This window comes from Ascidiella aspersa, chromosome 6 (assembly GCF_963924565.1).
Source record: "Ascidiella aspersa chromosome 6, kaAscAspe10.2, whole genome shotgun sequence".
NCBI lineage: Eukaryota > Metazoa > Chordata > Ascidiacea > Phlebobranchia > Ascidiidae > Ascidiella > Ascidiella aspersa.
The window spans coordinates 25,763,569-25,777,118 of record NC_139452.1 but is presented as its reverse complement, the minus strand read 5'-3'; the positions used below and the strand labels follow the sequence as shown (position 1 = coordinate 25,777,118).

The following is a 13,550-nucleotide window of genomic DNA, read 5'->3' as shown; positions in this document are numbered from 1 at the left end:
GTGGAGTCAACACGGGTATTTCAAGTGCCATATTTGGCCCGTGAGCCACAATTTGGCACCGTTGAGCATTGCGCGTCATGTCACACGTGACCCGGCCTCACGTTTGGTTCTGCTGTTGAGTTTACGTCTTACTAGCCCCCGGTTTTAGCTGCTACCAATAGTAAATCAACGCACCACCGTCCAACAGTGTTGCAATGACTTAGTGGTGCACTGAATCGAAAAATATTTTCAAAAAAGTTGCATTTTTTCTTGTTAATTTTTGCGACAAGTTCCTGATGTATACATGATTTAAACAGAAAGTTAGTATAAAGTTCGCATTGACCTATCATTCCCACTGCAGGTCAGTCCTGCAGTTGCTGAGTGGACAATTATCAATTTGAGCTTGTTTGTATCAGGAAGTAACAGGTTTGGCTACACGTCATGTTGCCAATAAAGTACTGATTCTGAATAAAACTGACCAATTTTTTGACTTTCAGATTTTTATTTTTAAATTCTCACTGTGGATCGTAGGCAAAAGGCGCTGTGGTGGCTGGTGATACGCAAATCGTGATGAATTGCATCGTACTGTCTTTCCTCGTGGCAAGCACGCTGATAGCGTGGTCTCATGCAGGTAAGCAAAACTTTGCTTTCCAATCAATTTTTGAAGCTTATTTTACCCAATAAGTTTAAAAGTATATAACACCTTAAAATTGGATTAATCTTGCGCAGTTAAAATCTTAGGTTTGTTAAATTGTTAGAAGTATACATTTTAAACAAGGGGCACCAGCTAAACATAATAGGTAAAGAGTCGAATGTGCAGAGATAAAAAATCTTCTAAGACACAAACTTGTTAAATTGTCTTTACTTATAAAATATTGTAAATGATCATTGATATTCATCTATACGTGAAGACTTAATCGTTTTAACAAAATAATGGTTTATATTTTATTATTAGATTTTTGAACTGGCGGTAAGTTGTGATATTTTTATAACAGGTCAGTAGACGTCTCATATGACCCTTGTGGCCTGTACCTGTTGCCTACCTGCATTATATTAAAGACCCCTGCTCTGCACAACATTTGCTGACCCTACTTTTAATTTCACAAGAATGTTAGATTTAAAAACATCAGAACTAAAAATTAATTCCCACAGATTTGAAAAAAAAACTGTTTGTTAAGTGTTTCGCCTTTACTTTACCAAACGCGAAAGTTGTTCCGGGAAAATTTTCGTGTATTGAACAAGTGTTTCTTCTGTCTTAGATGCCGGATCCTCGGGACCTGCTCAGAATATGTGCAATCGACAAGACTTTGAAAGCATCAACACACAATGCATAAATTGCCGGGCCAACCTACGGGTAAGACGGTGTTCATTACCATGAATAAGATTGTAGTGAGGTAGCAGAGAATTAGAAATTAGTCCACGTAAGCAGGTCATTGTAGTCTCCTAGCGTTTCCTAGCAATCACGAAAGCCAAATCTTTAGAAAAAACTGACTATACTTTTTTAGACCTGCACAGCTTATGTTCCGAGCAAACTTTAAATGCGGCCACGATGTATTATCATTGTCCGTGTTCTATAAGCTATTACTTCTTGGCGGTGCATATACATAACTTTCAACCTTGCGTACCTAAACCTAAATAGTTTAAAAACAGAACTCTTTTTTTCAAAAACTTCAGGTTATTAGCATGCATGGTTATATGGCAAATTCTTAAAGAGCACTATTTTTTTATAACTTAACAGGACAAATCAGCATCTTAATACTAAAATGTGTCCAGTATACCGTCCTTGAATGTTGAATGCCTTCAAAGGAAACATCAAAATAAACACGTGTATTTTGCAACTGCATGGTAATCTCTTATCATACAGGAAGTCTTTTTATCCGGCGATGTATAACTCAGTGTAAGTATTTTTTACGTCTTAACGAACATACAAAAGATTGTTTTATTTTTTCACAGGCAAGGTGTCCTACTACGTTCCGTAAAACGTCACGTGGTATTGGCAAGAGGGGATGCCGGTATCGAAAGAAGGGAAGACCTGCAAGGGGATGCTATCACAAGTGCATCAAGTCCATACAGGTCCAGGAGTGCTGCTCAGGGTACTGGGGCCAGGATTGCCAGCGTAAGATATTTATTAAACTTAAGGTTTTATTTGATAGATATAACCTGTGACGTTCAAGATTTTAGGACTTACAGTCACGCATAGGCTTACACTTGCAGAGAAGCAAACGTAATGCCTTCGTTGGTGAATAAATCGGGTACGATGAGTCATAAATGTAAAAGAAAGCTGTAAACTGCGCAAACTGTGGTTTTCAGTGTTGTCGGCACGGTACCAGTAAAATGAACTTGTACGCCGCTAAAATTTCTCCAGCATAACCCTGTAACGCGTAGCTAAGTTTAAAAAAACTTGACCAAAGTGCACATAAGTAACTGTTTTCAAATGACTTGACTTGACTCAAGTCTTTTGGACTAAATTACTTGAGTTGAAATTAATTTTTTTTAAAAGGCATTATTTTTGTAAAATTGGTCCCTTTATCTCATTTTGTGAATACTGAACGATCAGGTTGCCTATAAGTTGCGTTTTGTGTTGGTTTTTCGTTAAGTTATTGTTTTTATAATCGGAAGAGGTTTTCCAATTTTAAAAGTTTAACATTAATTTCAATAACAAAGACTTAGTTTGGAATTGACTTGCTCGTATTATGACTTGACTTGACCTGATATTTATTTAAAAAGGCTTGACTTAGACTTAAGTTATTTTAGAATTGTCTTGGCTTGGACTTAAGATTTTTTACAAATGACTTGACACGGACTTAAGTCATTCAAAAATGACTTGTTCACAACACTGCCAAACCGACTACATAAAGCTGCCGAAAAAGCTCTTTTATAACCATTACACAAACACAGGTTGTCCCAGCGGAAGACACAACATTGTATGCAGCGGAAGGGGTCTGTGCAGCGACCTGAAGACGGGAAACGGGAGTTGTGCTTGTCGCGGAAATGTGGCCGGATCGGCGTGCGAGACTTGCGCCAGCAACGACCAGTACGGAGCCAGCTGCCTGCAAAGCAAGTACACTAGAACCAGCAGTAGTAGCTGTACAGTGTACAGCTGTTACTGTTGTAGGCGTTTTTGTGGGCGTTTCCTTTGGGCCTTCCGGCGCGACCGATGTTTTTCGTCGAACTCCAGCCATAAGACCGAAAGAACAACATCAACGTCGGAATAAAAGACAGTTGCGAATAAGACCAAATTAGGACCAATATATAATTGTCACAATAACGTCTGAATCGGAAAGCGATCTAGTCCAGTGGTTCTCGACCTTTATAAGCATCTTAGCCCAATTTGAAGAGTCGATTTTAAAAGGAGTTGCAAAGAGATGAAGCAGTTAAATAAAAAACAATTTTAATTAATTAATAGCAACCAACCACCTCAAAGAAGACATTGTGTCAATGATTCTATTTCAATTTGGAAATGTTTCTCTTCTCATTTCCTCTGAAATGTCCTATTTTCTTGCTGAAGAAGGCAAGTTTTCTTTGAAAGGTGTTTTGACATCGCGTTATGTTATGTGCAGAAGCGGATCCAATATTTTTTTAGGGCCATGAAAATTATCAGTGATGACGATACAAAGTTACGTCATTAAACATTGAATCTAAAAACACCTGTGCAAATATGTTTCTGATAAATCATTTTATTTTTTGAACCTTGATTTTTTTTAATTCAGCTTTTTTATCAAGACGCATAACAACACAGCATAAGAATGTTAAAATTCGCTGCTGATCTATCATTTATTGCACTTTTTCAAACGCAAAATGACAAGTTAATTTTTGGATGTGTTAAACATGACCTCATAACATCCGAGATGCAAAGCGTGAAACCACACAAAGAATTGTTAGAACTAATACAGAATTAAGAAAAAATAACTTGTCTCAGTATTTTCTTCTATAGGAAATGAAAATTTATCTTAAGAGACAAAGCCCAGCAGGTAAAACGACATTAGTGGCTAATAACGGTCTCCAGAAACAATATACATGTATGAAAATGCAATACCTTATGTTATTCTTCAGCTTGCGCTTGTGTTCACGGATTGTGTGACAGCGGAGTCGACAGACCTGGGACTTGTTCTTGTGAAAGTGGATACGGTGGAGCTCTCTGCGATACAGGTAAGAAAGTAGTGTAAGCATTCCTGGTTATTTACATTTACTGCATCGACGTTTGGTCGATTTTTTTGCATATGTGAAAACTTAATTCGTGTGATCTTATTGATTAAGCATCATACAGCACACTCGAGTGATTGACACCAAGTCATGTACGGTGTTATAAGTTGTTGCCTATTTGGTAATGTTGTTAGCTTAAAATTGTTTTGATGTGCGCATACAATTTCGCTTGAAGACTTATTGTCAAATGTCTTAAATTGACCAATAATCAAAGCAAATCAAAGAACTTTAGCAACTGAAACGTAGTTATACACAATCTGTATTATGTTATCAAATTGTCGAATCATGGCTAAAATTGTTATATCCATTTGATATCGAATCGGTAGAGATACCCCCCTAATATCGGACGAGTACCGATACTACTATTTGGTATCGGATATCTGCTGCGATCCGACCATATAGAGAATTCCTAATACCAAGCATCAGACATCCTTCGTCTAAACCAGGGTTGGCAAACACGAGGCACGCGTGCCAAATGTGGCACGCGACCTAATAAAAAATGGCACGCAAGTCCCCCAAAATACTAAATTTGTTATTTAGCCACTTTTCATTGTTTGCTCACAAAGCAAAACAATCCCAGCAATTACGACACTAAACAATTACTTCTATAACATTATACTGTTTTTATTTTTTGTATGAAAGGGCTTTTAATATTAGAATAAAAATAGTTGCTAAACTGTGGCACGGGAAGAAGTTATAAGATAAAAATTTGCACGTCCGCATGTTTAAGTTGGACACCCCTGGTCTAAACCTTCTTCTCAATGTCTATACTCAGTGCTAAGTGAATGCGCAAAGATGAACTGTCACGTCAATTCGAGGTGCCTGAACAGCACCGGGTCCCTTATGTGCCAGTGCTACCCAGGGTACGAGGGGAACGGCACCAACTGCACCCCCATCAATCCCTGCCAGGACACCGGATCGAATCTGTGCCACACGTTCGCCACGTGCCAACATACTGGGCCAGGTAAATTCAGTCGTTTGACGGGTTACCTAAACTGTGGTAAAAAGCGGTATAAAAAATCATTGTGCATACTACAATCATCATGCCAATTAAACCTAGCGGAGCTGCTAAAGTTTTACACACTGTCGGTGAGAGTTCTATTATGGCTGCAGACTGCTTGCGAGCACTATTGCATGTCATTATACAGCATTCAATGTCAACTTTCAATGGTTCATTAAAAGTTTGTGATGCATCCTTGGATACTTTTTCGTACTGGTACAACCCATATTTTTTTGGTGCACCCTAGGGTGCGCCGTGCACACTGGTTGAAGATCACTGATTTAGACTATCTTGCCTGTAGTACCAAATGAATCAATTGTATATATTTTGAAGGAAGGATGTATTTTGACTGATAAGTTTTTAGATACAGCATACGGTGTGGCGTGGTTTTTAATTAGCTGATATTTTTTGACTGTCCTGGTCGCGAATTCACAGCACCGCGTTCGTTTCCTGATATATGTTTTTGTAGTTTGTTTAGTCAATCCAATTTGTCTTTATATAATGCCTAATTACACTGGCATGGTGAGGTGTGCGCCAATATTGTACGAATTTGAGTGGTTTATGGGCAATTTAGATTCAGTGTATTCTTCTAAATGGATGTTAGTTTTTTATTAATGATTTGACAGCAACCAGGTTGCTGTATTGCGACTGAACACCACCTTTTGTCGGGACACCATTTGAGCGATAAGAAAATTCAAAGTTTGAAAACTCAAGTAAAAACAAGATCAGACATTTTCCTAATGAATAAATGTATTTCACCTAGCATCGTTAGTTCCTATAAGTAAAGCAAAATACATATACATTTCAAAAGTATTAAAAAATTATTAAAACAAGTCAAAAACATAAGCAGCATACAGCGAGTTCGCACAAGTTTTCAGGAACAACACGTTAACAATCAGTGATTCAATTTATAACCGTTAAGGGTCCTGGAAGATATTTCATTTTTTTGGTTACTAGTTTTGTTCTATGTTACTAAGATTCTCGTTTCTATTTTATGTGAACGATTAGAGTGCAACAAATTACGAGGTTTTATCTTCTCTGTTTTTCTGTGCACATTTCGTGTGTGCTGTTTTAAGTTTGTTCCGACTTTGCAGTAAATAGCCCAGCGAAAATGCTAGTAAGGGTGCCGCGAACCATTTATAATTTCTGTAGCGTGCTTCAAACCAAAACAGGATGGGGCAAATTTCCCGTAAGCGATTGGTAAAAAAGAAACTGGTTGCACTTTCAAGGATAAGGATAAATGTAGGTACACCATTTAGAAACCGAAATCAGTTTGTTTACTCAGGAAATATGGGCGAATTATAGATTCGAGTTCAGAAAGTAATGGTTTGTAAGATTTCAGGATTATTTTGTCATTTGTACTATACCGTAAGTTAAATGAAGTCATTTGGAGTGGGGGGCTTAATTTAAGTCAAGTCATTGACTTAATTCTTTACAACAATGTCGCCTACTATCTTTTACGGCGTAATTGACTTACGCCTTGTTTTGCAGCCAAGTACTCGTGCCGGTGCCAGGCTGGATACAGCGGTGACGGATTTTGGTGCGGACCGATCGACCCTTGCCAGACCAACAACGGGGGATGCCCCGGCAACACAACTGTGTGCAAGTACACCGGACCAGGCAGGGTATGAATGCTGTGACCAGGTTTTCTTCAAGTTGGTTAGAAATAACACAGAAACGTATGCCGATTAATGTTATTTAGTTTAAAATTTATATCAGTCATCCCTAACGTGTCTGGTAATTTTTTTGGTTTAGGACGCACTCCCTTTATACAAATATATTAAGGGGGCTATTCCAGTCCCAGAAATTGTCTAATTGCTTCATTTTATTTAATTCTTCTGTTTAAAATTTCACTGTGGGAAATAAAAAAAGAAAGCATTTCTTGTTGATTAGTTGTAAATTAATATTTTAATGTCATTTTATTCTAAAAATTTGCTCGTTAAAGGCGTTAATATAAGGATTTTTTAGATTTTTTGGAGATTATATTTGCTGGTATTTATTGCAAAAACGTGGCTCCGACAAACTATGTAACAAAATAGATAAAACTTAAAAACGTAGCAGACCAATAATGAGGGTGTCTATGATTTACAATATCTTTAAATGTTCTTATTTATGTTTTCCCGTTATAGGCTACTTTGATTCAACATAGGCGCGGGTTTCTAACAGGGTATTAAAACTTTACCATTTTTTTTTGCTTTCAGAACACCTGCCCGTGTAAGACTGGCTACAACGCCACCAGCACTTCGACTTCTGGTTCTGGTTGTACCTTGATCGACATTTGCGGCCTGAATCGAAATACGACTTGCGACAGCATTGCGCAGTGCACAACGGTTGACGACGGCGGCATCATTCAAGCTAAGTGCACGGTACGAATCGATGTGTCAGTTAGGGCTTTAGGGTGATTGTGTTAAAAATGATTCTGTTGAATCCTAGGATTAGTTATATTTTATTAAAACGAAAAAAGATTTTCTTTATTCTAGTTTTTACAGCGCACGGGAAATTGGAGGGCAATATTCTAACATGAAATTGTCAGATTTTTAAAACATGCATATCTATATATACTATTTGAATAGTATATAGAAGCAAATTAAAAAAAGTCTACATTTTCTTCGATAAATATGGCCTATTTCTGGCGACATACGTGTGCATGATTAATATGTTTACCTTGTTAATTTCCTTGACCTTTTGAATGCCGAGTTTCCTAAGTTATCTCATTAAAATCGATACTTTATAGTTAGTTTAGGCGCCTGTTTCACACACACATTGAAACTAGAGTGCGTTCTGTGATAATACGCCGAGAGCAGGAGTTAAACAAAATCGATTGATCAATTTAAAATTTTGTTTCTTCGTGAGTCCATATTCGAACATCACCGCAGGGTACATGTCAAATTTTCCAGCTCGGACTTGCTTGCAAGTGCAAGTTTTCTTCAGGTTGTTTAGAAATGACGCAGAAAAGTTTACCATAAATGTTATTAAGTTTGGGCTTAGGCCGTGGTGACAATAGCCGGTCCGGAAAACGGTCCCAGTAATAACTGTCCGGAACGGTGTTCCGGTAAAATAACTTTTGCAGTTACGATGTGCCTTTAAAAAGTGTGTTTATTTTTTCAGTTGCATATTCGCTACATCGAAAGAATAATTGTTTTAGACGCCTCTTTACGACGTAACTTTGTGACGTCATTCCTGAATAATTTTGTGGTTTCAGCGGGAAATGTATTCTACTTTCACCCCTGAGTTTAGGCCGGTTATGCGTTATGTTCGGTATCAGCAATTTATTGTTTTTTCAGTACGACCACCTATATATTCTTTACATCAAGGATTTTTCAAGTATTTTTAACGCGGTTCACGTACCCGCAAAGGGTCCAAGGAACCCAGTTTAAAAAATACGTTATACATATATCAGGAGAGCTCTGAAAGGGTTAGAAAACTGTTTAATTGTTTATGTTCACTTTATTTAACTTCACTGTGGAACATTACACAGATTTTTAGGAATTGCTAAGTATAGTTGTAAATTTATTTGTTAATCCAATTTTACATTAAGTAATGCGCTCTCAAAAGTTTTGATTGTTCAATTGGTCACAGTCAACCCCCCACACATTGTTTTGTTTAATCCTTTTATCTCGCCGTACAGTTCTAAGTTGTATTTTTTCCTTCACCTAGTGCCCGCCAACTTTCCTGACCAGGGGCATGCGCTGCTACAGCGACCTTTTCACCGAGATGCTGCTGACGAACAGTAGCGGTCCGTTCGCCAACCGACTCAACAAGGCGGTCGCCATGTTTCAGAGCACCTACTTTCGCGACATCTTCTACGGCTCAACACCGTTTACGATAATCGCTCCGCTAGACGGCGCCTTCGGGTCGGAGCTCGGTCAGCCCAATTCATCGGTTGCCTGGAAGGCCGTTGCAAGGTGAGCTTGTGCTTTAAGTTCATCAAGCATATTGGTAAGAGGTTGTAGTAAGACTAAGTAACAATATTAAAGCCCATACAGAAGTAAGTTTCATTTTGATCGTTTCGAATATCTCTTAATTAATTTTTTACTTAATGATAACGCTCTGATCCAGAATCTTTTGGAGCTTACGGAACTTTTATAAAATATGAAAAGTTTACATAGCATTTTCACCAAGTAGTTAACTTCAAGTGACAATATACTTGAAATAGTACACATCAACTGTGCAGAAAAAAAATTCTGACTATGGTTTCTATAGGAATTTGCAGTTTGCTCCTAGTATAGGGTTTGTTGCACTCCAATCGTATACCAAAAAATACATGAAGAAGCTTACCAATCGAGAAACAATTAGAATCGTAAGGGATTTGTAACATCTTCAGCGTCCTTGAGAGTAAGAAAACGCTTATCATTTGGACTTGAAGTATTTTGCAAACGACTTCACCAAATTAGTTGCACGATACAGTTTACATAGGAGACAAAAAATTGCACCTGAGGTCCCAGTAAGCAATTCTACCACATCAAACAAAAAGATGAGCAATAGCAAGCAAATACTCCGTCTAGAATTAAGGTAAATAACAAACTTTTACCGAAAAATATTTAAGAATAAATACAGTCAGTTGCTTAAACTACTTACGGCCAAGTCAAGTCCAGACATGTTGCCCGAAAAAGTCAAATCAAGTCCTTTGTCCAAAAGACTTAAATCTAGTCAAGTGATTTGAAAGCAATGTTTTAAGCGCAGTGCTAAGTCACCGTTCTAAGTTATCACAACCTTACAACTTGCAATTCGTTATGTTCATACAGGGCCAACAAATTATAAGGCAAAAGAATGAATTGTGTGAAAGGTAAACCAAACAATATTTAATGACAAAAAATATATTTTAGGGCGCACATTGTGGCCACCACTATCGACGTTGACTTCAGCACGCAAAGCGCCAAGACCATGTACCCTCTTCTTGGCTATCAGACGTCGATCAAAGCGCTCAAGCCACTGTCGGCCGACGACGACGACGCTGACGACGGCGACGCCGGCACATTCGCTCTCCTTAACTTTGCCAATTCCTACCGAACCGGCAAACTGCTGGTCGCAGCCCAATGGGCGGCAAACGGTGTTTTCTACGTGAGTGACGCACTGCTGCAGCCTCCTGACACGTTTCCTATCAAGGTATGGCACTTACTTATTGTTGTTATTATTTTGCTTATTATCTGTGGTGAATGACATGGCCCTTGATGGAGTCGTTTGCAACAACTAATAATTCAAGTCAAAGTCCAAGTCAATGTCACTGCAAGTCTAGTGTTGGTTACGCACTAGTAACTAATCTATTAGGGATGTCCGTTGATTTACGTTTTAAACCGATATCCGATATTTTAAACACAAGTATCGCGAATTCCAAGCAATTTAACCCAATTCGCGGCAATATCGCAACGAAAATTGTTTCAACTTAGAACATGGTATAAAAAATAGTTGCACTTGCAAGGTCGCTTTGCTTTTCTCTTCTGTTACCAGCTTGTCAAAAATTTTTTTTTAAAACATAATCACAACTTCACTGAGCTTTTCCTAAAAATGCCAAGTATCAGAAAAAATCTAGGAATTAGTGTGATTTAGCTGTTTTCATGCGTGGGTATTTATAATTTTACACAGGTTGCATGTAAGATTTAATAATTTTGTCTCAATTGCACAAAAATCACGAAATGTTGGGTCAGCTAGCGAGAAAAGCTATTATTATACGATTATACGCCACCACATATTATTTTTTCCATGCGGCCGCCAGTCAATTTCGTTTCACCCAGATTTAAGGACTATGTTGCATCCAGGACTTCGACGCGTCGTCGATGACGCTCCTTAGCGCGATCCAGTCGCTCCCGATGGCTTCCAGCTTCCTCAAGTGGTTGAAGAGCAACTTTCTCACTCTCTCCTGGATCAGTGCGCCCGACTCCAACTTCACCATCTTCGTTCCCACCAACGACGCCATCGCTAAGCTATCGGTCGACGAACGAAAAGCGCTGGTCAACCAGGCGGTGAGTGAAATCAGTACAAAAGAAAATACAAAACAAGTAGAAAAAAAGTAGAAAAAGGTACAAAAAGTTTGAAAAAAGTACAAAAAAGAGCCAGACAAATCGATAAATTCCACATATTTTTTCTGTTTCCGTCTTTTTTCTTTATTGCAAAAATGGAGTAACTTTGAAAAACCGTGGAAAAACGAACACCCGTATTTACTTTCAGTTTAATAAAAGAAAACTAGTTTGTCCTCGAAATGTTACGTTGTTTTTGTCTTCTATTCTTGGAATCGGACGAGTTTACCAGTTTTAATAACTTAGATTTCATTATTTTACAGAAAATAATTGACGTGGGTTAATACATTTCAAAATGACTTGTTTAGTATTTATTTCGATATTTTAAAGCCTTACAGTACGCTGTCCTGAGAACCAATGTTGTAAATAAGTCATTTGAAACATAACAAATCAAGTTCATGTCCAAGTCTTAGATGACCAAGTCCCAGTCAAGTCATTATGAAAGCAAGTCAATTCAAGTAATGTTAATAAACGTTAAACTATTAAAATTGTTAAACTCCTCCGATTATAAACAAAAACTCAATAAAAATATGAAAAAGACCATATACAGCAAGGAAATTGTTATACCTGCAAAATTTGAGGTAAATATCCAAATTTAATTGAAAAGTCTTCATTGATAAAACATAATTTGTACTGAAGTTGTTTGACATATTGAGTTCAGTTTGGAAAAAAAGTCTTACTTTAGTGACCTAAATTTACTTTAAAGTCAAGTCATTGAATAAAGTCATTACAACACGGCTGATAAATATGCTTTTATTTAACTGAAAATACAAATTAGTCATGAAAATAAAGTTCTGGCAAATAACGTTTAAGTTAAAACAAAAAATGGGCCTACGAGGAAACCTTTACAACCTTAAAGTTTTGTCCGTGCACCACTTAACTTGCAGTTTCTGTCGCAGTAATATTTCTTCCAGGATGCGCATTTTTAGTGACTTATGTTGGATTTCGTTTTGCAGAACCGAAACAAGCTTGACATTCTCTTGCGACACCATGTGAGCATGAGTTTAGTAAAAAGCTCGTCGCTAAGTGGCATGACGGAGCTTCAGATGTACTCGGAGGCGATTCCGGTTAACGTTTCTATGACGAACGGAATATTCTACCTCGGTTCAAATTACGCCAAGGTAAGTGTTCAACATATAAGACTCCAATCAGAATTGTAAAATAAGTTTATTGTGTGTCTGAACAAAATACTTAACGTTAGAACTTCGCGTACCGATGATATATCTGACTCCTATCATAATTCTAGGATAAGTTTATTGTGTGTCAGCATAAAATGCTTAACGTACTGCAAGTTTGAACTTCCCGTAACATTAATAGAAACACTACAAAAAATATTTTATACCGACTTAATTAATAATAGCTCTTATAGTCCACCCATAGTCTGTAGTACACCTTCTAATCTTTTGTCAATAAAGAGTGTTAAACAGCACCAACGTATCTTTGGAAATAGAAATAGATATTTGTTTATTACTTCGCTGTTCGTTTTATAGAATTATTTATAGAAGATCTTTTTACTAAAAAACTCTGTGTCACCAAACAACTCATTTTCTTCAAATTTCCAAACAGAATTTATTCAGCAACCAACTATGTCCCCAGCTCCAGTCTTTAAATCTGCCTTTTTACAGATTCTTTGGTCGGAAATCCCAGTAGCGAACGGCAAAGTCCTGCTTTACCTCATCGACCAAGTTCTAATGCCGTCGTTCGTGCGCCCCCTGGTGGACAATAAGTGCGAGCAAGTGACGCAAAGCACCCGGCAGGGGGCGTGCCAAGTCTGCAACACCCGAAACCCGACATGTGCCGACGGGGCCGTGTACACTTCACGGGTAAGTTTATAGTTGGTTGTATGTTCAATCTGCATGTTTTGAATGTCCGACAATATGGGTAAGTTGTAGTACCGGTACTTCTATGATACTTTAGGACAGCGTTTCTAAACCGTGGCCGAGTACACTCTAAGAGTAAGTTTTATTGGGTTTATAGTTATGTCCGATATTATATAGATTCGTTTTTTTTAAGGTGTTTTGGGGGACCGAAACGGCTTTCATCCAGCGGTTTTCCAAAAATTTGGACTTGCAATTTACTTGTATTTAAATGTAACACTTCTCTTAAAACTACTTAGCGGTCACCAAAACCAAACCTTAAAAAAAACCTGGGTGGCGATACCAGATGGCAAGTTGTACTACCGGTACTTATGTGGTATTTTAGAGAAGGTTTTTCTCAACTGTGCCCGTGTACACTTTACTTCACGGGTAAGTTTAAAGTTGGTTGTATGTTCGATCTGCTATTCAGGATGTTCGATAATACTGGATAGTTGACGATCCCCGATTACAAGTTTAGGTATCGGTACTTTTATGGTA

The 13,550-nt window shown here is 37.8% G+C and overlaps 1 protein-coding gene across 1 annotated transcript in view; it reads left to right on the top strand.

The window, feature by feature from the left end:
* Nucleotides 1-500: 500 nt before the first annotated feature.
* The window catches only part of LOC146141005 (stabilin-2-like), a 52,488-nt gene continuing 39,438 nt past the window's right edge, over nucleotides 501-13,550 (top strand). The window contains exons 1-13 of the mRNA XM_083392777.1: nucleotides 501-610; nucleotides 1,239-1,333; nucleotides 1,933-2,095; nucleotides 2,878-3,036; nucleotides 4,033-4,128; nucleotides 4,958-5,146; nucleotides 6,674-6,807; nucleotides 7,384-7,548; nucleotides 8,840-9,087; nucleotides 10,009-10,288; nucleotides 10,939-11,142; nucleotides 12,153-12,317; nucleotides 12,822-13,019. Of these exons, the coding sequence (XP_083248903.1) occupies nucleotides 550-610; nucleotides 1,239-1,333; nucleotides 1,933-2,095; nucleotides 2,878-3,036; nucleotides 4,033-4,128; nucleotides 4,958-5,146; nucleotides 6,674-6,807; nucleotides 7,384-7,548; nucleotides 8,840-9,087; nucleotides 10,009-10,288; nucleotides 10,939-11,142; nucleotides 12,153-12,317; nucleotides 12,822-13,019 (2,157 nt within the window). The 5' untranslated portion in view covers nucleotides 501-549. The remainder of the gene's footprint in view (nucleotides 611-1,238; nucleotides 1,334-1,932; nucleotides 2,096-2,877; nucleotides 3,037-4,032; nucleotides 4,129-4,957; nucleotides 5,147-6,673; nucleotides 6,808-7,383; nucleotides 7,549-8,839; nucleotides 9,088-10,008; nucleotides 10,289-10,938; nucleotides 11,143-12,152; nucleotides 12,318-12,821; nucleotides 13,020-13,550) is intronic.